The 27267-nt window shown below is 42.8% G+C and overlaps 1 protein-coding gene across 2 annotated transcripts in view; it reads left to right on the top strand.

Annotated features, from left to right (window-relative positions):
* dcx (doublecortin) overlaps window positions 1-27267 on the top strand; it is an 84809-nt gene that overhangs the window by 40792 nt on the left and 16750 nt on the right. Inside the window, exons 4-5 of one of the 2 annotated variants that reach the window (XM_062963869.1) lie at window positions 22358-22460; window positions 25667-25804. In XM_062963869.1, the coding sequence (XP_062819939.1) occupies window positions 22358-22460; window positions 25667-25804 (241 nt within the window). The remainder of the gene's footprint in view (window positions 1-22357; window positions 22461-25666; window positions 25805-27267) is intronic. The other variant, XM_062963870.1, reaches the window with a different exon arrangement.

Raw genomic sequence — 27267 nt, 5'->3', positions numbered from 1 at the left:
AACGTGGTGTCAAACTGCATTAATTCTACAGTGTAATAATAATAATAATCATCATCATCATCATCAGCTGATGATGACCCAAAATGCAGACTGTACAAGGAAGCTGACGAAACCATTGATCATATCCTCAACTGCTGTAAGAAAATCGCACAGACAGACTACAAACAGAGGCACAACTATGTGGCCCAAATGATTCATTGGAACTTATGCCTCAAATACCACCTCCCACCAGTAGGGATCACAAACCTGCGAAAGTATTGGAGAATGAGCACGCAAAGATACTGTGGGACTTCCGAATCCAGACTGACAAAGTTCTGGAACACAACACACCAGACATCATAGTTGTTGAAAAGAAAAAGGTTTGTATCATTGATGTTGCCAGCCCAAGTGACAGTCGCATTGACATAAAACAACAGGAAAAACTCAGCCGCTATCAGAACCTCAAGATTGAACTTCAAAGACTCTGGCAGAAACCAGTACAGGTGGTCCTGGTGGTGATCTGCACATTGGGTGCCATGCCAGAAGATCTCAGCTGGCATTTGGAAACAATAGACATTGACAAAATTACGATCTGCCAACTGCAAAAGGCCACCCGACTGGGATCTGCACACATCATCCGAAAATACATCACATAGTCCTAGACACTTGGGAAGTGTTCGACTTGTGTTTTTGTGAAACGGAATCCAGCATATCTATCTTGTTTGCTGTGTCATAAAATAATAATAATAATAATAATAATAATAATAATAATTATTATTATTATTATTATTATTATTATTATTATTTCTTCTACCCTGCCACCATCTCCCCAAAGGGACTCAAGGCGGCCAACAAAATACACCTGAAATGACCCTGTGTTCAGTTCTTAGCAAAGCATATAGATAATACATAAATCTGAAATAATAATAATAATAATAATAATAATAATGATAATAATAAAACTTTATATCCCGCCACCATCTCCCCACGGGGACTCGGGGCGGCTTACATGGGGCAGTGGCCCAAACAACATAAGAACAAAATATAAGCAACACAATAAATCACAATATAAAAAGATAAAACAATAATACAATATATCAATATAAACAACAATACAAGATAAAAATTTCATTTAAAACACATAACTGGTAAGACCGTAATAAAAACAGGATAAATTATTAAATGATAAAAACCACAGAATTACAACCACACACATACATAATACTGTGGATAAAAACAAGTTGTTTCAATTGACAGTGTAGATGCACCTCAACTGACATAGGGACTCCCACCCAACACAATTGGTCCTTTATTTATTTTATTATTTATTTATTGAACTTATATACCGCTACTCCCAGTTTGGCTCGGAGCGGTTTACACAAATAGATTAAAACACTACACTTGGCTTTAAAATAGCAATAAAAACAACAATAAAAGCAACAATAAAAACAGACATAGCCCTGAGTTTTTCACCCACTGAAAGCTTGTCGGAAGAGCAAGGTTTTGCAGGCTTTCCGAAAGGCAAGCAAGTCTCGGGTGGTTCGAGTTTCAACTGGCAAGGCATTCCATAATTGAGGGGTTACAACCGAGAAGGCTCTCTGCCTAGTGGAAGACAAATGATAAGTCCGTATGTTAGGGACTTCAAGCAAAGGAAGCCCACCATTTTCTGCCAGGGTCCAGGGTATTATCACAAAGGGGAATGGGTTGACACGTGAAGCCAATGGAAAATGAAATATGTTATAAATCACTTCTGAATGCATGGTAAAGCTAAAAGAGTTTTTGCCTGTATTCCAAAGTGATTTAATTTGGGGGGGGGGGGGGGGGCTCTTTCCATTGACAAGCCTTAGGTCTCTATATCTGTGAAAGCAGTTCCAGATGAGGTTAATAGGCAAGAAAATACAGATTTATCCCTTGTCCAGTTAACAGAAATTGACAGCAATTTGCAAGCGTTGAAGCATGAGACATCCAAAAGTGTGAGGGAAGCATTTATGTCCGATTTGGATACAGTCATTTGATTTGAGCTAAAACTCTGAAGACCAGGGTTCAAATTCCCTACCCTTTGGTGAGTCACACTCTCTCGGCCTCAAGGGGTGGCAAAATGTCTGAACAAATCTTGCCAAGAAAACCCCATGATAGACCCGCCTTGGGGTCGCCGTTGAGTCGGAAATTACTTGAAGGCAACAACAACATTCGATTTGTAAATATATGCCAAGGGATGAGAGAGATTTGCAAAACACACAACCCAGACTTCTGTATTTTCTCAACTTGATAGAAAAACCCTGACTAATACATCAGAGGGAGGAGGGGGATGAGGGAAGGTTGTCATCTGATAAATAATTACACAGAAGCGTAAACAAGGAATACATTTAGTCTTACAAAAAGCAGTGATATATGAGCCCTTTCCCAGAACTCTTCCTTGCAGAGCATGAGTCACGGAAACCACTGGCAATTTCCTGCTGCAAGAATCCAGATCTTAGTTAAACTGATATCGCCTCGGCTGCCATAGATTATCGTGGGCTGCAGTCTTTGAAGGAGCAATCAGCAAACAAGCATATTACGATCACGTTTGAGATGCTGTCTTATCACTCAAGAAACCAGGCATTGGAAAGCATAGCAAATTCTTTGGCTTTCTTCTCACCCTTCTTTAACAGGGAGGATGAAATTATTCGACACTACCCCAGTGGTGCAGCAGGTTAAACCACTGAGCTGCTGAACTTGCTGACCAAAAGGTCGCCAGTTTGAAACCGGGGAGCGGAGTGAGCTCCCGCTGTTAGCCCCAGCTTCTGCCAACCTTGCAATTTGAAAACATGCAAATGTGAGTAGATCAATAGGTACCACTCTGGTGGGAAGATAGTGGCATTCCATGCAGTCATGCCTGTGGCCACATGACCTTGGAGGTGTCTACGGACAACGCCGGCTCTTCAGCTTAGAAATGGAGATGAGCACCAACCCCCAGAGTCTGACACGACTGGACTTAAAGTCAAAGGAAAACCTTTACCTTTACCTACCTTCAGTGTCCCCTTCTCTGCATTATAGTAGCAGGATTGTTGGATATGGTTGTGTGATTCCCAACAGAACCCATTTGAAGGAGTTTGGTCTGGAATCAGTAATTAAGAACCATTCACTTTACAAAAGACTTGCCTTAAGATACACAAAAATGGCAAAAATGGTTTGTGTTTTGTTTTCACACGAATGAAACAACTATTTGCATTTGGGGATTCTCCTTGGGCATTTGGGGTCTTCCAAATCATTGTGCTCTAGCACTGATTTGGAAGAGGATGATGAGATGTACATTCTGTTGATGTGTTTTACTGTTTTATGTAGTTATAAAGTTTTTAATTGATTATTCTGTGTTTTAACTTGTGTTGTTGGGCTTGTCCCCATGTGAGCCACCCGAGTCCCTTCGGGGAGATGGAGGTGGGATAATAAAATTATTATTATTATTATTATTATTATTATTATTATTATTTTATTATGACACAGCAAACAAGATAGATATGCTGGATTTCATATCACAAAATCACAAGTCGAACACTTCCTGAGTGTCTAGGACTGTGTGATGTATTTTCGGATGATGCGCGCAGATCCCAGCAGGGTGGCCTTTTGCAGTTGGCAGATCGTAATTTTGTCAATGTCTATTGTTTCCAAATGCCGGCTGAGATCTTTTGGCACGGCACCCAGTGTGCCCATCACCACCGGGACCACCTGCACTGGTTTCTGCCAGAGTCTTTGAAGTTCAATCTTGAGGTCCTGATAGCGGCTGAGTTTTTCCTGTTGTTTTTTGTCAATGCGGCTGTCACCTGGGATGGCAACATCAATGATCCAAACCTTTTTCTTTTCCACAACTGTGATGTCTGGTGTGTTGTGTTCCAGAACTTTGTCAGTCTGGATTCGGAAGTCCCACAGTATCTTTGCATGTTCATTTTCCAATACTTTTGCAGGTTTGTGATCCCACCAGTCCTTTGCTGCTGGAAGGTGGTATTTGAGGCATAAGTTCCAATGAATCATTTGGGCCACGTACTTGTGCCTCTGTTTGTAGTCTGTCTGTGCAATTTTCTTACAGCAGCTGAGGATATGATCAATGGTTTCGTCGGTTTCCTTGCACAGTCTGCATTTTGGGTCATCAGCTGATTTTTCGATCTTGGCCTGAATTGCCTTTGTCCTGATGGCTTGCTCCTGGGCTGCAAGGATCAGGCCTTCTGTCTCCTTCTTCAGGGTCCCATTTGTGAGCCAGAGCCAGGTCTTCTCCTTATCAGCTTTTCCTTCAATTTTGTCAAGGAACTTTCCATGCAATGTTTTGTTGTGCCAGCTGTCAGCTCTAGTTTGTAGAGTTTGTATTATTATTATTATTACTATTATTATTATTATTACACTGGCTGAAAAGGTTAGGAAATTGCATCCTTTCCAGGTTATGTGATTCAGGCTTCGCCAAGGGAACGGATATGGTGGCATTGAGATATAAAAGGGATTGGCATAAAATGTAAACAGAATGAAATATGCATTGGAAGGATTAAATATGTATCAGGAGGAATTCTACATCTGGAGGTTTGACCTTCATGAGAAAAGAGCTGGCTGTTCCAAACTCCATTCACCTTTATGGAAGTTTCTAAGCACTAACTTACTCCAGTTGTGGCCAATTTGATAGAGACCATTCAGATTTAGCTTCACTTTTTCAGTTGCTTTTAAAATGTCCCAGTTTTCCTCTTTGTCCTCAACTTACTTCCATTACTTAAAAGTTGAAAAGTTGTTAATTCAGCAGCAGGGAAAGGAGGGGAAGTAAGAGGACAGACCAGGCATGGGCAAACTTTGGCCCTCCAGGTGTTTTGGACTTCAACTCCCACAATTCCTAACAGCCTACCGGCTGTTAGGAATTGTGGGAGTTGAAGTCCAAAACACCTGGAGGGCCAAAGTTTGCCCATGCCTGGGACAGACTCTTGCCCTTTGTTGTAGATTCAGACAAAAGCAAACTGCAGCAGTTTTCCTGCCAAAGAGTACTGTTCCCTCACCAAACTAAGACTCCCAGGATCCCATCGCATTGAGCCCTTGCAGTCAAAGAAGTATCAAACCACATTAATTCCACAGTGTAGATGCACCCATGGCCTCTAATATCTTTGAAAGGTGACATTATGTCCCTGAAAACCTCCTCTTTGTTTTGCAACATCCACCCTGACAACCTCAGTGTTGATCCAATAATTGCGGCCAGCTTTCGCCATGACAAAATACAAATCAGATTTGCACAGAGTGCGAAGCTTCGCAGCGGCATTTGCATGGTAGCCAAGGGGCAGCCTAATTTACAAGTAAAAGCCTTTAATTTCTGCTAATCTTCATTAAGAATAGAATGTTGCCCCGTCCCCTAATTTTTCCATTTTTGATTGTCATAGATGTAGAACAACAAATCTGGGTCTTCTTGGGACGATGAGCTGAATGCGGAATGGCTTGTGGCATTTTCCATAGGTCCCAAGTTTGCATTTGGTATAGATATCACTCACGGGGGGGCACTAGGAATATTTATTTGTGAAAAGGTGTTTTTTTTAATCATGTCAGAAGTGACTTGGGAACATACTGCAAGTTGCTTCTGGTGTGAGAGAATTGGCTGTCTACAGAGACGTTGCCCAGGTGACGACCGGATGTGTTACCATCCTGCTGGGTGGCTTCTCTCATGTCCTCGCAAGCTAGAGCTGACAGATGGGAGTTCACCCCATCTCACAGATTTGAACCGCCAACCTTCAGGTCAGCAACCCAACCTTCAGGTCAGCAGTTCAGCCGGCACAATCTACGGTTCAATGTGAGAAGTTGATCATAAATGGTCCTGCAGTGTAAGGATGGTTCAGGATGGTTTTGCCAACCATTGGGGGTCAGTCCACATTGAAGATGCAATAATGACAGCAAGAAAGGGAAGCTACCAAAGAGAATATATTTTATTAATATCAATAGCGTATATATCTGCCCGGGTATGCATTTTTCTCATGCTGTTTATTAGAAATAGTCATAGTTAGCTTTGCAATTTGATGAATTGTCCAGTTAGAAAGATGATGAAAAGGAGCCACAATTTTGTTGTTGTTTTCGTGGAGACTCAAAATTAACACTTCTTTAAAAAGATACAATGGGTGAATTGGATGCATTCAGAAGAAAATCAATTAAAATGCACATTAATAGGAACCCCCTCAGGTCCTACAATCACAGCCCCAAAAGTTCCAAAAGAGATAGATATTTGCCTTCTTTGAAATAATATGCAAAGCGGAATGCAATCATCTTTTGTTTTGCTCATCAGGGCAATTCTCTGATCGGAAAATGCGTACAAAAAAAGCACCCAATGCAGCCCTATTAGGGGAAATTGCACACAAAATGTGCATGAATATTCATGAAAACTTTTTTTCTTTTTTGAAATTAAAAAAATGCAAACCAATGCAGAAAAAAATCTGGAATGCACTTGACAAAGAAATGAAAATGTCACAGCAAGCGAAACATGAGTGCATCCTTGCCTACTTTCTGTTTTGGGTTCCAGCTTCCAAAGCATAAATGGGTGAAAATGCACAATCCCAAGCCTGTGTTTAGGAATACCTATTTCTGGCTGGGATTCAAAGGGTTTTGGACACATAAGTCATCATTGTGATCATGTGTTGATTCAAAGCAGCTTTTAGTGGGCTCTGAGGGGAAAACTGGGCTATAATTTAACAAAGAGGTAAGTGTTGTGGCTCAGCAAGAAGCAGTAGATTTTTATGACATTTCAAAGGACAAGGGTTTCAAAGTAAGGAGACTTTCAGTGTTAGGAGAGAATTGTAGGCAGATGAGGCCGATGTTTTAAATTCCTGTACTCATTCCCAGGCAACCAGAGAACGTGAAAGTTCCCGTTCTCTTGAGAAATGGCCTTTGGCCAATGAGGAGTTTTCCCAAGAAGCCAGATTAGGCCTGAGAATGGAGGGAGTGAAAAATAAACAAATTAGACCTTCTCAACGAATCTGCAACACATTCTAAGGCAGTGTATTCCACTCCTGGACAATTCTTACCATCAGGATGTTCTTCTTAATGTTTAGGTGGAATCTCCTTTCCTACAATTTGAATCAATTGTGTCCTGATCTCTGGAGCAGCAGAAAATGAGCTTAATCCTCCTCGATGTAACATTCCTTTACATATTTAAACATAGCTTTCATGTGTTGTTGAAGGCTTCATGGCCAGAATCACAAGGTTGTTCTGTGTTTTCTGGGCTGTATGGCCATGTTCCAGAAGCATTTTCTTCTGATGTTTCATCCACATCTATGGTAGGTGTCCTTAGAGGTTGTGAGGTATGTTGTTTTTGTGATGAGTGTGTTGTTTTTATAATGTGTGCTGGGGAAAGCATTTTATTTTGCTGTACAATAAATTTATTCTATTCCAGCTTGTACTTTTATCCTGGAAGCTGTCCTAAACTCTTGCTTCGTACATGGAGTAGACCTTCGGGTAAAGCCCAGTAAAACGTTTCACGGCAAAACTTGTCAGGGAACAAGTTCAAGTTTCATACTCATGAACTAAGTGGTGTGCCTTTGCAATTATTTCTGCACGCTTGAGTCCAGGGTAATGCAGCAAAAGCGAAACACTTGTTAAATCATTCCAGTGTGCTGATCTCTGAAACTGTTCTGCGTCCGTTTCCACGTTAATTGCAAAGACATGAGGCTTTATGAGCAGACTGCCGTTTCATGGTCCTCTGTTCAAAGTCTGGGGTTGGCCCCAGCAAAGGCCAATGGGTTGACCTCCCAGAAAGGAAAGGAACTTCAGTGAAATCCTATCCCTTTCCCACTGGATATGTCCCATTGTATGTGAGAACACTGTCACCTTCCAAACTCATTCTGCATTAGGGATATATCTTGTTACTAATTTCATTTCTGGAAGCATATCCAGGGTTAACAGCCATACAGGAAATCACAACAAAACCCTAAATCCACAGAACAGAGATACCTTTCTTGGACTAATCAGAAAGCTGGTAGTCAAGAAGGTCTGCACTGGGTTGTTGTGAGTTTTCCAGGCTGTATGGCCTTGTTCCAGAAGCATTCTCTTCTGACGTTTTGCCCACATCTATGGCAGGCATCCTCAGAGGTTGTGAGGTCTGCAGTTATTTCCCAATCTAAACCATCTTAAATAGCAAGAGAAATAGCACTGGAAACAAAATGTAGGCTGGTGACTACCATCAAGGTATGATTTTTGACATTTCCTCCTCCCACCTCCATTATGCCAAAGGAACAGTTAGTCAACCTGTAGCCATTCAACTGAAAAGAACCAAATTAAAGCCTTGCCTGCATAAAGCTGCAATTGCAGGTTATTTGTGCAAATAATCATCATCTCAAAAATAACTTGTTAGATGATCAATTAATCCCTAACTTTGTAGAGGTGGGAATGTTTGGTGCTCAGTAGATCTTCCAAAGACTAGGATACATCTGCACTATAGAATTAATACAGTTGGACACCACGTGAACTGCTATGGCTCAATGCAATGCAATACCTGTAGGGAAAAGGTTCGCAAGGCTAAAGCGCAAAATGAGCTCAGGCTTGCCAGGGACATAAAAAACAACGAAAAAGGCTTTTTTGCTTACGTTGGTAGAAAAAGGAGGCGATAGGGCCACTGCAAGGAGAAGATGGGGTGATGGCGACAGGGGACAGGGAAAAGGCAGAACTGCTCAATGCCTTCTTTGCCTCGGTCTTCTCACAAAAAGAAAGCCATTTTCAACCTCAGCAACATGGAATGGACGAAGGATTGGGGGAAATCCAACCCCAAATAGGGAAACAAGTTTTCCAGGAACACCTGGCTGCTCTAAACGAATTCAAGTCCCCAGGGCCAGATCAGCTACATCCAAGAGTACTGAAGGAACTAGCGGAAATTATTTCAGAACCACTGGCAATCATATTTGAGAGTTCTTGGAGAACGGAAGAAGTCCCAGCAGATTGGAGGAGGGTGAATGTGGTCCCTATCTTCAAGAAGGGAAAAAAGAACGACCCAAACAATTACCGTCCGGTCAGCCTCACATCGATACCAGGCAAGATTCTGGAAAAGATCATTAAGGAAGTGGTCTGTGAACACTTAGAAACAAATGTGGTCATTGCTAATAGTCAACACAGATTTACCAAAAACAAGTCATGCCAGACTAATCTGATCTCTTTTTTCAATAGAGTTACGAGTTGGGTCGATACAGGGAATGCCGTGGATGTAGCATACCTGGATTTCAGTAAGGCCTTCGACAAAGTCCCCCACGACCTTCTGGCAAACAAACTAGTAAAATGTGGGCTAGACAAAACTACGGTTAGGTGGATCTGTAATTGGCTAAGCTAACGAACCCAAAGGGTGCTCACCAATGCGTCGTCTTCATCATAGAAAGAAGTGACAAGTGGAGTGCCGCAGGGCTCCGTCCTGGGCCCGGTTCTGTTCAACATCTTTATTAACGACTTAGACGAAGGGTTAGAAGGCACGATCATCAAGTTTGCAGACGACACCAAACTGGGAGGAATAGCTAACACTCCAGAAGATAGGAGCAGAATTCAAAATGATCTTGACAGACTAGAGAGATGGGCCGTAACTAACAAAATGAAGTTCAACAGGGACAAATGCAAGATACTTCACTTCGACAGAAAAAATGGAAATCAAAGATACAGAATGGGGGACGCCTGGCTTGACAGTAGTGTGTGCGAAAAGATCCAGGGAAGTCATGCTCCCCCTCTACTCTGCCTTGGTCAGACCACACCTGGAATACTGTGTCCAATTTTGGGCACCGCAGATGAAGGGAGATGTTGACAAGCTGGAAAGCGTCCAGAGGAGGGCGACTAAAATGATTAAGGGCCTGGAGAACAGGCCCTATGAGGAGCGGCTTAACGAGCTGGGCATGTTTAGCCTGCAGAAGAGAAGGCTGAGAGGAGACATGATAGCCATGTACAAATACGTGAAGGGAAGTCAAAGGGAGGAGGGAGCAAGCTTGTTTTCTGCTGCCCTGCAGACTAGGACATGGAACAATGGCTTCAAACTACAGGAAAGGAGATTCCACCTGAACATCAGGAAGAACTTCCTCACTGTGAGAGCTGTTCGACAGTGGAACTCTCTCCCCCGGGCTGTGGTAGAGGCTCCTTCTTTGGAGGCTTTTAAACAGAGGCTAGATGGCCATCTGTCAGGAGTGCTTTGAATGCGATTTCCTGCTTCTTGGCAGGGGGTTGGACTGGATGGCCCATGAGGTCTCTTCCAACTCTACTATTCTATGATTCTATGATTCTATGAACCTGGAAGTTATTTTTTTATCGTGTCAGAAGCGACTTGAGAATATACTGGAAGTCGCTTCTGGTGTGAGAGAATTGGGCTCCTACAGAGAGGCCTAGATGTGTTACCATCCTGCTGGGAGGCTTCTCTCATGTCCCCACAAACTGGAGCTGACAGGCGAGAGCTCACCCCATTTCACGGATCCGAACTAGCAACCTCCAGGTCAGTAACCCAAACTTCAGGTCAGCAGTTCAGCTGGCACAAGGATAGTTTTTCAAAGTCTTTAGCCTTTGTTAAGGAGTGCTGGTGCTTCCACAAACTACAACTCCCTGAATTCCATACCATTGAGCCATGGCAGTTAACTTATGTTAATTCAGCCATGCAGATGCACTTCTAGCCCCAGCCTTTGCTTTCAGATTTCAGGGAACCCTTGCATAAAAATGACGATAGCTCAAAAATGAAGTTGTATGATGTCTCCTGTCCTCATGGTTTAAGAAACATTACTCTAACCATTACACCTCGTTCTCTCTTTTTAGAAAGACTCCCTCATTTAACACTATGGCCCCCATTTTCGTAGCACCAGTCCACTAATTCGCATTTAGTCCCTGACTACTGTAAGCGTACTGGCTAAGTGAGGCAGAAAGACTGAAATAGATGGAGCATAGAAAAGGAAGGCGCATAATTGGAGGGAGTGCAAATATATCAACGGTGAGGCATCGCCCTGATTTATAGCCCGATCACGTTCACTTGCTGCTAGGGATGAAGAGGGAAAAATCATTTGGAGAGGATCCAAACATCCAGCTTTAGCAGCTCAAGGGAAAATGTGAGAGGCAGATGGTTTTAAGAAACACATTCCTTCTTTAACTCTGAGGAAGAAATGGGAGGTAGTTTTTTTTTTGCTGGTGTCTCACATTTAAATCCATGTATTTTTCTCCCCTATTAGCGGCACCCTTCCTGGATTATAGTGTTAAACGGAGACAAATTATTAATTTAATTATCTCAATTTGATTTATAAGCACACACATGGAGCATGCGAGTGTGTATCTCTACACCAGCATTTGTCAACCTGGGAGTCAGGACCCCTGGAGAGGGGGTCGCAAGGGGGTGTCGGAGGGGTCGCCAAAGACTATCAGAAAATACATATTCACAGTGCTCTCTGGAGGGAGGTGAACTACATCTCCCGTAAATTACTGTCCATTCCTCCCAATCCCTCCAGTATTTTCTGTTGGTCATGGAGGTTCTATGTGCCAAGTTTGGTTCATTTCCATCACTGGTGGAGTTCAGATTGTGCTTTGATTATAAGTGAACTATAAATCCCAGCAACTACAACTCCCAAATGTCAAGGTCTATTTTCCTCAAACTCCACCAGTGTTTACATTTGGGCATATTAAGTATTCTTTCCAAGTTTGGTCCAGATTGTGACTCAGCCTTTGTGTGACTCTGATGAGGATTCTGGGATGCAGTTTCCAGATGATGGGATTCAGGTTCAGGATGACTTTCAAGATGACTCTGATGGGGATTATGGGATTCAGGTGCAGAGTGTTCCTGCTGTGGGAGATGAGGAGCAGGGAGGCTTTTCCATAGGAAGAAATGTTGTTGTTAATGATGATGGTTTTCAGGTGCAAGAAGCAGAAAGGGAGAGTGGTTCCCAGCCTCAGTCTGATAACACTAACAAGCCCTGTGGCCTTGAAAATGAAAGTGATCAGGCTAGATCAGGCTAGTCGTTTAGAATTTTAGGGGTTGCGCAGAAGTCTCAGAATAGCAAATAAGAGGGAGTTCAAAGGGCAAAGAAATGCCTTCATGTTATGCTATTAAAACAGTCTGCTGAGAGGGAAATCTTCGTCAAAGCAATTTCCTCGCTTGAATCAAGAATCAAGTCTGCTTTCCTGTATTATCTGGTAGCCTGGATGTATCCTCATTTCTGGGTTTTGGCTTGTTTTAAGGACCTTGTTTCATGCCCAATGTTTCCATGGATTTGTTCTTACAGCCTTGTTTTTGTAACTATCTTTTGGAACTGAATTTTTGCCTTTTATGAACTATGAACCTTATTCCCTAATAAACTACAAAAGACTATATTTGTTGTGCAGTCTGGTGTCTTTAGCAAGGTGAAGCCAACCTGATGTGTGACAAGATCCATAATTGTTTGAGTCCACAGTGCTCTCTGGATGTAGGTGAACTAGAACTCCAAAATGCAAGCTCAATGCCCACCAAACCCTTCCAGTATTTGTTGGTTACGGGAGTTCTGTGTGCCGAGCTTGGTTCAGTTTCATCGTTGGTGGAGTTCAGAATTCTCTTTGATTGTAGGTGAACTATAAAACCCAGCAACTACAACTCCCAAATGGCAAAATCAATCCCAGGATTGATTTTGTAAAACAAAATCAACTCCCAGGATTCCATAGCAATGGACAATGGCAGGTAAAGGGCGGTCAAACTGCATTAATTCTGCAGTGTATATATGTGCCTGAGATGTAACCAAAGTGGCTTGAAACCATTCCTTGGTATCCATCTCTTCTGTCTCTTCTATTCTAATTAAATTGTTAGAAGAATTCTTTTTTTTTTAAGCCCGTTGATGAGGTCCCAAATGAATACTCTCTGAGATATGTAGGTGAAAGCTGCGATTTAGCCGGTCATAATGTCTTCGCCAGCCTTTTTGGAGGAGTGTTTGTTTCCTCCCAACACCTTCGAGCTAAAACGGAGACTGGGAAGGAAGGCGGCGAAGGAGAGTAAGACATCTTAATTAGAATGCCAAGCTGGTTGAAGCTTTATCTAATATTTAGAGACTCAATGCATGCTCCTGCCTCCAAGTCAAGTTAAGGCAGGAGGTGGGAAACACCGGGATATTTATAGTCTGGAGAAGAGCAGATGTTTGGCATTCGGAAAGATTCACAGTTAGGTTCCTTTCCTTTCCTTTTCTAGAATATTTAGTCCAATACATGAGTTCCCTTTGAGTTGTTTCTAGCAAGAGTGGCATGGAGGTCCATATGGAAGCACCAGCATCATGATAACCAGATGCTTGTTTTGATCCGTATCAACCACCCAGGAGTTTCCCCCTCGATAGGGATCTGGTCTTTTGTCAAACTCTATAATCTGTAAAGTGATTTTGCAATCGCTAATAGGATTTAATTGCTCATTCGAGGAATTTGCCACCAGCCAAAATATGCTATTATGGGGAAAGCTCACAGCAGTGGTTGAGATGCTCCATCGGTTGTGTATCCCAAATCTCTATATGCAGTCAAGCATTTTTTGTGTTATCCTTGGATGTATCTACACCATGCAACTGAATGCCATGAAATTACCTGACTTCCAGTCCCAGAATACAGTAAGGACTTAGAGGTTCCTAGAGGAATCCACTCTGAGAATTTGTGATGTCCTCCGTAGCAGTTCTATGGTAACTTTCCTAGAATCACCTGGAGAACCTAGCAAATTCCTACAGGGACTAGATAAGGGCAAATGAAACCATGGATATAGATTCCACAGTTTTGGGGGTCATATTGTAGTGCCTAGGATTCTATTTAGTTACATAAATAGCTTACTTGTTTGGCTAAATAGCGTATCCCAGTTTGACCCACTGAACCGTGACTTTCTGGGCAGAAGACATTGTGAGTGGTGGGAATCTCCAGCATAAGAAGGAATTACAATAGCAATCCTGTTTCCAACAGTTGCATTTCCAATTGCTTCCGATGTTCACGGAAACGTCAATCTCCTGCACCCTGATCCACAGGAAAATAGATTCCTGTTGCTTGCAGCAGCTGCAGTCCATTCAATTAGAGGACTATTACAACTTCTCAGTATTCACAAACACTATGAAATACATAGGGATTGTGTATACAAATCAGTTACAGATACATATCTCTAGCTCATACATCTAGGCAGAGAGTAGCCTATCATTCCACAGGTGGTGAAATCTTCATTAGAATTTGCATTAGATTTAGAATTAGAATTAGATTTGCATGTTATTAGCAAACTAAAAAAGGTTGGCTTGAGGAACTAGGCTCTGACATCTTTCCCCCGCCTTTCCTAAATCACAACCTGGAGACGTTAACATTAAGCCACATTCATTAAGAAGCCCAGAAATGTTTAAGTCACTGTGCATAAAAGACTTTTGAATAATCCTTTGTAATGCCGGCATCTCGGAAGAAATGTCACACTGACCCACATTATGCCTGTTCGCTGTGAAGCACTTTGTGTGCAAAGAGAGAAAAATCACACCTGCTGTTATCTGGGGCACAAAAGCGGGGAAATACTGCAGGAATCCACTCTGAGAATTTGTGATGTCCTCCGTAGCAGTTCTATGGTAACTTTCCTAGAATCACCTGGAGAACCTAGCAAATTCCTACAGGGACTTGGGTGCATATACACTGCCGAATTAATGCAGTTTGGAACCAGTCTGACTGCAGTGCTATGGATTCCTGGGAGTTTTTGTTTTGTAATATTGTTAGCTTTCTTTGTCATAGAATGCTGGTGTCTCATCAAACTGCAATTTCCAGGATTCCATAGCATTGAGCCATTCCAGTTAAAGTGATGTTAAACTGCATTAATTCGACAGTGTAGATACACCCCAGTGGCTCTGTAATCTTGATCCAATCACTTAAACCTTGCCTACTTTGCAGGCTTAAAATAAGCAGAATTTCATAGACCATCCATATCCACAAATTATATATCCAGTTATTCAGTCGCGATAGCGCAATGGGTTAAACTCTTGTGCCAGCTGAACTGTTGACCTGAAGATTGGGTTGCTGGTCTGAAGGTTGGTGGTTCAAGTCTGCAAAATGGGGTGAGCTCCCATCTGTCAGCTCTAGCTTGCGGGTACATGAGAGAAGCCTCCCAGCAGGATGGTAACACATCTGGGCATCCCCTGGGCAACGTTTCTGTAGACAGCCAATCCTCTCACACCAGACGTGACTTGCAGTATGTTCTCAAGTTGCTTCTGACACGATAAAAAAAAACCCATCCCCAGCTTGAAATGATGATGATTATGATGATGGTGACCAGCTTTTTCTCCCTTTAGGGATTCAGATACACTCAAAAGACCCCCTACCCCCACCCCCCAAATTCCAGAAGCAAACCTTGCAGATGGCCAGGATTAACCCAGAAAGCATCCCGAAAGGTTCAGAACCACTTGGCTACTTTGAGAAAGCGAGACGAACAAATGAAAAACCCTAACTCAAACTTCCTCAAGCCTTTCTCTATAAAAGGCCTACTGAGAGAAAATCGAGATAATTAAGGAAATTGTCCCAGATCCATAGGATTGAATCCTGCTGCATTTGGGAGTTAATAATCTCTCCTTGTCCCCACCGCCACTCCCCTCGAGAAGGGAGACCAAGCTCTAGGCCTGATGCAATAATAACAGCAATAACGCCATGTCTGCCATTGATTTCCCTCTGCATTTATTCTGGCAGGGAGCTATTGATATCAGCAGGAGAGGCGTCCATGTGCTGCAGCGGTAGAATTTAATGAGAGACCTTTGCACTGAGTGAAATGTGTATCTGACAACGGGATGTCAGATACACAAATGTCCCTTCCCCATTTTGTACAGTCTCCTTTTTCTGCTTTGGGGATTTTCCCAGAAATCTCCAAAGTGGCTGTTTGCAAAACTAAAAAAAGATGGAGGCGCAGCTATATTTGTTGCCTTTGCCTCACCTCTACAAAATGATCTCACTCCCCAAACCTCTTCGGTTCCCCATCCATCTGCTTTCCTCCTGAGTCTTGGAGGGAGTGCCTGGGCTATTGAGCGCACACATGGAAAGAGAAAGAGAGAACATGCTTTAAATCTGCCATATATTGGCAAACGTGTTCTGCAGGGATTGTTTCTATGGTTACACATTGCAAGAGCTGCAAAAAAAAAAAAAAGACGGGAAAGCTTTGGACAGGAATAGCTGAATGGGAGTTTGAAAGGCAGGATTGGGTTGTGGTTCTTTCAGCATTAAGCTGAAGTATTTATTTATTTATTTATTTATTTATTTGCAGTATTTATATTCCGCCCTTCTCATCCCGAAGGGGACTCAGGGCGGATCACATTGTACACATATAGCAAACATTCAATGCCATATGAACATAGAACAGAGACAGAGACAGACGCAGAGGCAATTTAAACCTTCTCCAGCTTCCAGCTTCCAGTTTCCTGACGGTATGCTTGATTCCAGCCACAGGGGGAGCAGCTGCTTCATCATCCACTGCGACGGCAACTTCCTCATTCCAGCTGGATTATTTTTATGGTGTTGTAAATTAGCCTCCCTACATATAAGTGGTACCTAAATTTCCTACTTGATAGATGCAACTATCTTAGGGGGCCGGGCTGTGGCGCAGCTGTTGAGCAGCTGCCTTAAATCACTCTGACCATGAGGTCATGAGTTCGAGGCCAGCCCGTGGCGGGGTGAGCACCTGTCAATTAAAAATAAAAAATAGCCCCTGCTCGTTGCTGACCTAGCAACCCGAAAGATAGTTGCATCTATCAAGTAGGAGATAAGGTACCACTTATAAAAAGTGGGGAGGCAAGATTAACTAATTTACGACCTGTTATGAGGAAGTGCCGACAGTGTGGATGATGAAGCAGCTGCTCCCCCCTGTGGCCAGAATCGAACATCCCCTCAGGAGAAGGTTAACTTGCCTCTGCGTGTCTCTCTCTGTCTCTGTTTGATGTGTTTATGGCATTGAATGTTTGCCCTATGTGTGTATAATGTAATCCGCCCTGAGTCCCCTTCGGGGTGAGAAGGGCGGAATATAAATACTGTAAATAAATAAATAAATAAATAACTATCTTTCGGGTTGCTTAGGTCAGCAACGAGCAGGGGCTATCTTTTATTTTTAATTGTTGGGTGCTCACCCCGACATGGGCTGGCCTTGAACACATGACCTCTTGGTCAGAGTGATTTATTGCAGCTGGTTTCTAACCAGCCTGCGCCATCCCGGCCCCAGTGTTTAGTGTTAATGGTTTAGCACTAAACCACAATGTTTAGTGTTAATGGTTTCTTGTTATTCTCCGTCCTAAGTATTGGGGCGAACAGGGGACTTGGGGGTAGATGTCTTCAACGGAAGGAGGAATGATTCAATGGGGTGAATTATCACAGTGGTGGAATGTGTCTTTCCAAAATATCATAGAGGAGAATCATGGTTAATGATGAAGAATATTCAGGCTTGAGTGCTGTTGTGATATAAAGTCAAGTAATTTGCAGCGGTGCGTTATTGCTTTGCATTCACTTCCAGGTTGCATTGAGCACTGTTGTGTAGATAGATTTGTGCTTATATACAACATGGACTGTGGCAGCACAGTGGGTTAAACCGTTGAGCTGCAGAACTGCTTGACTGGAAGGTCAGCAGTTTGAATCTATGGGACGAGCTGAGCTCTCGTCATTAGCCCCAGCTTCTGCCAACCTAGCAGTTTGAAAAGACGTAAATGTAAGTAGATCAATAAGTACTGCTTTGATGGTAAGGTTACAAATGAGAAATAGTTCTAGGTGAGTTGTCTTTTAAATCAAAATTGGTGTTCTGTTTCCTTTCCTGACTTCCTCCCTTCTCCATATCTTGTTGTCTTACAAAGCAGAGCTTTGAAGAGCACACACAAAGAAATGTCTCATGTTGGCTGAATGGCTATCTCTTGCCCATTTTCTTATTTGTAAGCAAATAAGCTTCCGGTGGTGCAGTGAGTTAAACTGCTGAGCTGCTGAACTTGCTGATTGAAAGGTCAGTGGTTCAAATACAGGGAGCGGGGTGAGCTCTCACTGTTAGCCCCAGCTTCTGCCAACCTAGCAGTTTGAAAAGATGCAAATATGAGTAGGTACTGCTTTGGTGGGAAGGTAACGGTGCTCCATGCAGTCATGCTGGCCACATGACCTAGGAGGCATCTACAGACAATGCCAGCCCTTCGGTTTCGGAGATGAGCACCCCCCCCCCCCCAAATCGGACTCTACTAGACTTAATGTCAAGGGAAAACCTTTACCTTTATCTTTACAACATGGACATTTAATTGTTCATTTGGTTGCACATTTGGGTGTCAATTCATATCACGCTTCAGCTCAAGGATTGCAATGTAACCCAATCAATGGCAAACTCCATATGTAGTGATGTATGCTATAAAACCTCGCCGAGAACTCACCTAGTAGTATGTTTCAATACTACAAAAATTGGTCTCCAAGGCCACTTATGAACTCACTGCCAAGACTCTACCTTTGGAAGACAATTAGACTCATGGGCCCTAAGGATGGCCTAAGATGATGATTTTTGTAAGATTTCCTTCTGCTCCAAAGTCCCAAACATTATGCAGCAGTTGATCATTTCTGCGTGAGTCAAGACAACGGTTCCCATTGTGTATGTATTTTTGTCATCCCAGAATAGAGACAATGTTACACTTCTTTATTCGGATGGATGCATTGGTGGTTCCTTTGTTCTGCGGGATGGTGAATCCACTCCAGGTTTTAGCTTACATAGTAAAAGAACTGTCCAAGCTAGCCAGATCTATCCAAGCCTATAAATAAATATTGAGCACCATATTTAGGCCTGTATAGGACTGGCTGTGATGGGCAACTCTTTTTTTCAGTACCTTGGAGAGCTCCTATGAAAATCCTGGCATGGATTTATCCCCTGTCGGACATGATTGAATAGACACAAGTCAATACAGGTGGAGCAAAGAAAAAAGCACCTCATAAATGTCACAGAGGAAACAAAATGAGTCCTATTGATGCATTGGTCTTCTGTCTTGTTCCATGTATCATATGGTGTTGGGGATTTTGCAGACATATATCAGCAGGACATGAGAGAGTGGTGCTGGAAAGTGTGTTGCCATGGCATTAGCAAGCCATCTGCCTCCAGGTTCTTGCCTCCCGTTGTGATGCACTGACCAAGGATGTGCATTGCTGCCAGTGTCCATTGCCATTACAAATGCATCTCAACATCTTTGCAGACCAATTCAGGGCAAATCAGTCTGTGCCATTTTTGCCTAGTTATCCCTCTGGATCCACCGATCTAAAAATGTGGCATTTGGAATTTCAACGTGTGCTTCTCCCTGTCGAAATATGCATTTCAAACTGTTTTCTCCCAAGATGTATATTTTTAAAGGATAGATTTAGATACCAGAATGTTAAAGTCCATGGAGAGCTGGGTTCTGATCTGCATATTAGCTGGAGGACATGGATACAATTCGTTTGTATCAGGATTTTCTAAGATCAAACTTCCGCAAGTGTCCCAAATCCCTTGACAACTGGGCTGTCCCAAGATGTTTTACGGCCCGAGGCAGAGCAGCAAATAGCTTCCCTGTGCACGGAAGCCAAAGCCAGCCAAATTCTTCCAACATCTGGGGCAGGAAATCCCACAGGTTTCTTTCATTGGCATTCAAAATACAATATTTGTGATTCAAAGAGCGAATCAATAGCTGCCCTTTCACTGTCTCCTGGTAGAGCTACTCCATTTAAAAGGTGATACATTCAGAAGTGTTACAAACATACACAAAGTTTTAGTTCACAAAACTTCTGAAAGTGAAGGGTTTTTTCATGTCTCCTTTTTTTTCTTCTCCTCTGTTCAGATGGAACTGTTTTTAGCAGTATAATTATTTGAGGGAATGGAGAAATGGAGATATTCTGGGTTATTTCTGCCTTTGATAATGTTGAAGAAGTAAGGAGTGTAAGCACCATTGCACCAGTTCATTAAAAATGGGTTCTTGTGAGCTTTTCATGCTTGTAAGATGGATATTAAGGAGCCCCCAGTAGTGTAGTGGGCTAAACCGCTGTGCTGCTGAACTTGCTGACTGAAAGGTCAGTGGTTTGAATTCGGGGAGCAGGGTGAGCTCCTGCTGTTAACCCCAGCTCCTACCAACCTAGCAGTTCGAAAACATTCAAATGTGAGTAGATCAATAGGTACCGCTCTGGCAGGAAGGTAATGATGCTCCATGTAGTCATGCCAGCCACATCACCTAGGAGGTGTCTATGGACAACACCGGCTCTTTGGCTTAGAGATGGAGATGAGCACCAACCTCCAGAGTCGGACACGACTGGAATTAATTTCGGGGGAAAACCTTTACCTTTACCTAAGATGGATATTAGGGTACCAATATCAATCAGCTCCAAACATAGTTTGCAGTGTTGGAAAAAAGTGGGAACATGAATGTATCTTAAGGCAGTTCCAAGAATTTACTGTCATCATTGTGTACCTTCAAGTTGTTTCAAGTTGACCCTATCATTGGGTTTTATTGTAAGATTTATTCAGAGCCATTGCCTTCCTCTGAGGCTGAGAGAGTGTGAATTGCCCAAGGTCAACCAGCAGTGACCCCAGTTTCCAGAGTCATAGTCCAACGCTCCACCACTTCAACATACTTCATACCTTTATTTGGGTATTGGATTCCCATTTAGAGAGGATTCCCGAAAAACTCATTTTCCATTTAGCCCTAAACAGGTAAACACATGAAGGGACCATCACATGAGTGCGAAGATTTTGTTGGTCCAAGGGACAATTCCCTGCACAAGACCCTTTTTCAAAGGAGATTCAGCAATAATAATTTTTAACATTGTCATCCACAAAACCCTATTTTCCCAAGGGAACTCCATAGGGTCATCACACAACTGTGATCCTGGCATGAAGGCCGTAGGAGGAAAGCCCAAGACTTATCTCTGGATTTGGAGGTCCACAACTATATTAGCATCAAGTCTCCATTCGCAAAGCCACTGTTTTGCCCGAACTGGAGCTGTTGGCTGTAGGCCAATGACTCTCGTCTCGGATGCAGGTCGATAGAATGCCACCCCTGATGCCACTGGATGCAAATGCCTTGTTGATATGGAGCAAAATCGCATCTCAGCTTGGGACTAATTGGATTTCACATGTTTCGGAGGCACCCAAAGTTCACCAGACATGTTCAATCACTTTTCAGTGTTGATACTGGAAGTTGGCTATTGGCCAAGTTGCTTTCAACTCCATTTCCAACTGGCACACAGTTGGGGGCGAGTGAGTTTATTATATATATACCCTTTAGCTAGAACGGAGCTTATTTATCCATGCGTTTGGAGTCAGCCAAATGCTCCCCAGTTGAGGTGATATAAAACAGGAGGATTGGGGGGAGGACTTGAAATGTTTCCTGGAAAAGCTTCTAAAGATGCTCCAACTTACTTTTCTGATATGGGCAATCCCATCCCTCTGAATCTTTGCAAATATTTTATTCTTGACTTTGTGTTCATATACACGGTCATATCAGGAAGGTAGTCAATTTTGCTTATAGTGATGATGTCATGGAGCTATTTCAGAATGAAAACAACTACTTCTTTCTGACATGCATATGTAATATAATAATAATAACACTTTATTTATATTCCACCCTTCTCCCTGTGGGGACTCAGAGCAGATTACAGTATAAACACATACAGGCAAACATTCAATGCCTTGTTACAGTACAGTGAGACACACATACACAGACAAAGGCAAAGGCTTCTCCTGTGGCGCAGGCGGGAGAGCAAGCTAGCTGCAACCAGCTGCAATGAATCACTCTGACCAGGAGGTCATGAGTTCGAGGCCCGCTCGGAGCCTATGTTTGTCTTGTCTTTGTTCTATGTTAAAAGGCATTGAATGTTTGCCTATATGTGTAATGTGATCCGCCCTGAGTCCCCTTCGGGGTGAGAAGGGCAGAATATAAATGCTGTAAATAAATAAATAAATAAATAAATAAATAAATTACGGGCTCTGGAGGCAGTGCTTATCTCTGGCTTTGGGGGAGGTACTCTTCTCCATTTCCAAGCTGAAGAGCCTGCATTGTCACCTCCTGGTTGTATGATTGGCATTATTGCTTGGAGTGTCTTCACGCCTTTCCCACCGAAGTGGTACCTATTTATCTACTCATATTTGCAGGTTTTCGAACTGCTAGGTTGGCAGGAGCTAGGGCCAACAGTGGGAGCTCACCGCATTTCACGGATTCAAACTGCCCACCTTCAGGTCAGCAGTTCTGCAGCACAAGGGTTTAACCCATTGCACCACCACAGCTCTACTTTTGCTATCAAAGTAGAATTAATTCTCAAAAGCTTAATGCTGTCAACATTGATCTCTATGGGTGGGTGTGCCTGTACTGTATAACGAATTCAGTCAATGCTATGGCTCAATGCTATGGAAGAGGCTGCCTTGTGTTTACATGAAACCTGAGCCATAAGCAAGTGCCACTGTGGATTAAAACTAAAACGGATGATTTTTGTTCTCTCGCAGGTGACCTGTCTCCACGATTTCTTTGGGGACGACGATGTCTTCATTGCCTGTGGTCCAGAGAAATTCCGATATGCACAGGATGACTTTTCTCTGGATGAAAACGGTAATACCAGTTATGTTGATGGCAGTGTCCTTTTCTTGATATATGCTGTGTTCTCCAAGAATATATTGTTTTAGATAATGACTTTTTTCATGTCAGGAGTGACTTTAGAAACTGCAAGTCATTTCTGGTGTAAGTGAATTGGCCATCTGCAAGGACGTTGCCCAGAGGATGTTTTACCATCCAGTGGGAGGCTTCTCTCATGTTCCGCATGGGAAGCTGGAGCTGACAGATGGGAGCTCACCTATTCTCCTCGGATTCAAACCACCAAACTTTCAGTCAGCAGGCCTGCCGGCACAAGGGTTTAACCCATTGCACCACCAGAGGCTTCATTAGAAAATGGGTGCAACATACCTACACAACCTGCATGTACATAGTAACATTACGCAATGCATGGAAATGAATGCATGCCATTGCACAGCATTCAATGCACACCTTTGTAGGTTGCTACCATTGTCAACAAGGCCCAAATCTACCCAAGCATGTGAATAAAGATAATGCAGAGCCCTGGCTGTCCTGGCAGCAGTCTAGCCCTTCGTGAGCAGTCTCCTCCCTATGCGCTCATCTAATGGGCAATGAGAGGTGGCCTCATTAGCAGTGGCAACATCTTCTCCATTGTGGGAACTGCAAGATCTATCTAGAAACATCATCTCCATTGGATCCACATGGAGGCACTTCCATCATGAAGGTCTTTTAAAAATATTCATTGCTCTCTCTCACCCAACTTCCTTCCCTCACCTTATCCTTTCATCCTTTCTTCCATTCCTTCTCTCTTTCCTTAATCAAATGTTTGTTTAGTTTTGAGTGAAGTATCACTGAGAGTATCTTCCAGGTGTTTCAGGCTATAGTTCCCATAATACCCAACTATTGACCATGTTGACAAGTCAATAAGAGTTGTAGTTCTAAATATTTGGCAGCTTCTTGGTTACCTTGATGCTAGGGGTGGTCAAGTTGTTTCCAATGTGGAACCATTTGTGGAGTTTTCTTGGTAAGATTTGCTTATATGGGGCTTTCCTTTGCCTTCTTCTGAAGCTGGGATAGTGGAACTTACCAAAATCCAGTGGTTTCCACCAGGTACTTCTCCTGTGGGTAACAGCACTCCATGCAGTCATGCCGGCCACATGACTTTGGAGGTGTCTGTGAACAACACCTGCTCTTCAGCTTAGAAATGGAGATGAGCACCAACCCCCAGAGTCTAGTCTTGTTGACTACACTTAATGTCAGGGGAAAACCTTTACCTTTACCTTTACCTTTTCCAAGCTTAACAGAGTATGACATGCTCATGATGGCCTAGTGGGTTTCCTTGACCTTCATCTTCCATTATCCTGGTCCTAAACACAAGCTCCTGAATTTTCCTCTGTCCTAACATGAACATTTCTGTACACATTTCTTGTATTGTATGGAATAGGAAAAATGCATACAAAATGCATGCAAATTTAGGCGTTGACCTTCTGTCCAACAAAATAATTTCTGATGCAGAAATGGGACGAGATAAACCTAAGCTTCCAAAACCTTGGATGTTATAGAAATCCAAACGGACAGATTTCTCTTCCTCCCTCCTTTAGGGAGTTGGATTCATATTTTAGCAGTTCTCACAGCTCCAGGGAAACTCTCCATATTGGGAAAGTGTTTGAAAAGAAAGCCTGACAGTGCAGCTTGACAGGAAGCTCAGCTCTGAGTCCAAAGAAGTCTGGGCATGTTGCCAACCCATGACACTTGCGTCCACAGATGCTCCGAGCTCTCGCTCGCGTCTCTTTGATGTTTGCAGAGGATACAGAAAGCAAGGATTGTCCAGTGCACGCATTGGGTGTGATGTATGACCCCATTGCATGATCAATGTATGGGGAAATACAGCTGTCTGGCAGATGTGCAGCCCTGCGGCCTGACAAGTCTCAACAGATGTTTGTGTAATCCGGCCAGGAGAGGAACCGGGGTCCATAGATACCTTCCCCTTCTCTGTTGGATGTGGAAGGTCAAAACCCTCCTGTTGAAGCCAGAAGATGGTGAAGGAAGAGTGCAAGGATGTGGGAGCCCCTGCGGCAGATGGGGTGCCAGCTGCAGCCAAAACAGCAAAACTCACACCTGTGGTTATGACTATAGCTATGAAGTCAGGAGAACTGTTCCAACAATAGTTGGCATTGTGTTATTTGTATACACAGGCACTATGCCTGGATATGTCTGTGGTTACTGGGAAAGTTCATATCTCCTTTTCTCCACTAAAATAGGACTTTCCCCTCCATAGCTACATATTGTTGGAAATAACTGCACCCAGTCTCTGGGCACATATCCTTTTGGAAATAAATGGCAATCATAACCTTATTAAAAAGGAAATATGATGTTATATCTGTTTGGCAAACGTGAATCTTCCTGAACATGTGGAGACCACCTTTTGAAAACCACTAGTCATGAAAAGCATGACCTTGTTAGAAGTCAACTCTTTGAACAAGTGATATTCATAAGCATTCATTTAATGGCATACATGTAACTCAGCTGTTAAACTGAAGAACCATGTCTTTAAACTGCCAAAGATAAAGACATGCCACTACAAAAATATATTTGGTTAGCAGAGGATGGTTGTTTCTTTGAAGTTGAAATTGCAGTTGCCCAAAAGATATACACGTCCTTGAAATCTCTTAGTCTCTAAAACATGCACTCAGAGATTTTTTTTAAAATTCTACTTTGAAAAATAACGTATCTTTACTCACAAACATCTTGTATTAATTCACCATACAGGCACATTTCTTATTAAAGTTCAGTTATAGATAGGATGTGGGGCCCCTGGTGGCACAGTGTGTTAAAGCGCTGAGCTGCTGAACTTGCGGACCAAAAGGTCCCAGGTTCAAATCCCGGGAGCAGAATGAGCGCCTGCTGTTAGCCCCAGTTCCTGCCAACCTAACAGTTCGAAAACATGCAAATGTGAGTAGATCAATACACATCAACAAATAAATAGTGAAAGGCTTGGAAGGTTGATATTCCCGGCACATATTACATGGAGGACATTTAGGTCAGATGCCATGTGTTTGGTAAACCCATCCCATCTCCACCCTGCTTTTGAAAAATATTATTCCTCTTCAAGAAAGCCACTCCGGTTATGGCTCTATGAGAAATGGGCTTTGCCCATCTTGGTGTTTTTTGTAAATACAAAAAAAAAAACCTCACATCAGGTCAGTTCAAAAGCTTACTATGTGTGCTTTGCTTTGGTTCTCCAGAATGCCGCGTCATGAAAGCAAACCCTCCAACTACTCCAGGCAGCAAGTCGTCTCCAACTCCACAGAAGAGTTCGGCAAAAAGCCCGGCTCCTGTCCGCCGGAGCAAGTCTCCTGCTGATTCAGGTAACCATCTGGATGGTGAGTGACCGTTCGTTCCTCTCCAAGCCGCTAAAATGTTGATTCCACATGGATCTGGGTAATGAGGACACATTGAAGCTCTTGGGCCTCACGTTTCTGTGTCCCATTTGCTATGAGCTGGAAGTGGCTTCATGCTTCCCCTAGATTTTATGTTATAACATAAACAACATACATTGATAATATATAGTATAAACATAATTAATGGTAAAGAATGAAGCTGATGGTCCATGAGTTGGTGATTTCCAGATTCCCTCACAGCAACTAATTCTGCTTGAATGATCAGGCTGGATAATGGTTTTCCTGGGTAGGATGCACCAAAAGGTGGACTTTCAGAGGTTTGCATATAGTGCAGAGGCCAACAAAGGAAAGTCCACAAGTGCAACACTGTCCCATCCTATGAGAAAAGATCTCAATAGAATTGCCTTCCTAACTCAAGGAACAAGATGGTGCCCCCTTTCATTCCAATGTGTTGACCCTTTCTTCAACACTGACAGTGAGACAACATCCTTCCTCACGTCTAAAGGCAACAGAACGTATCTTAGGAAACAATATCTTAGGAAGCAATGAGTAGCTTCTTCCTACAAGCAAGCATACCAGCTCTCTCCATCTCTTGGCTAAGGCAACTCCACTTTGGCCAAAGGATATGGCCAGTCTTGCAAATCATACAACCTGGAGGCCTTTTGAAGCCCTTTCTGGCATTTGGGGTGGCTTTTGGAACACCTCGCTAGGAATCTCTAGGTCCTCCAGTACCATCTGGTGGAAATTGACTATAGAATCATGCTGGAGAAGGAAAGTGTTGTTATTATTTGCAGATTTTCACTTTGGCAGGGGCCCTGTGTTACATCTCCACTTCTAGTCGGCCGTTGCATGCTACTTGGCCCAAAGCATTCACAAAAAATGATCAGCTGCAAAATGAATTGTGTCCGCGAAAGGGGGAACACTCTCTTCAATAATAGAGATGCTTGCAGCTAGTAAAATATTTAACAGGCTGCCTCTGAGTGATGTAATTATTCCTACTTCCCAATGCTATTTGAATCATAATGGCCTAATAATTCTTCTATTATTCCGCGCACCGATCGGAAGTCACACCCAGATAGGATCAAAGCTTGCCTTCTTCATTCTGCTACAGAAAAAAATATTAGCCATGGCAGCACATTTTAATTAGAGACATGCCTCATCCCAGGAAACATCCATGCAAAATGGGAGTAGGCAGAGAAATGTGTGTAAATGGATTACTGGAAGCTGAGTGTTTGAGATTGCCTCCCCCCCCAATCAAATTGGCAAATAAAAAGGACCCATATTAACGGTTATTCAAAGCAAAGGGGTTATTTTTAATCCAGAAAAGGAATTCTATCATTTTAAGGCACAACCAAGGCATCTCAAATATATTCTAGTGCACAATCTGTGAAGTAGGGTTGGAAAAATATTCCAAATAAATGATTGGCAAACCTGTTTCTTGAGAG

The sequence above is a fragment of the Anolis carolinensis genome, unplaced genomic scaffold (genome assembly GCF_035594765.1).
Source record: "Anolis carolinensis isolate JA03-04 unplaced genomic scaffold, rAnoCar3.1.pri scaffold_12, whole genome shotgun sequence".
Taxonomy (NCBI): domain Eukaryota; kingdom Metazoa; phylum Chordata; class Lepidosauria; order Squamata; family Dactyloidae; genus Anolis; species Anolis carolinensis.
The sequence above is the reverse complement of the archived record's forward strand: the minus strand, read 5'-3'. Positions and strand labels throughout refer to the sequence as shown.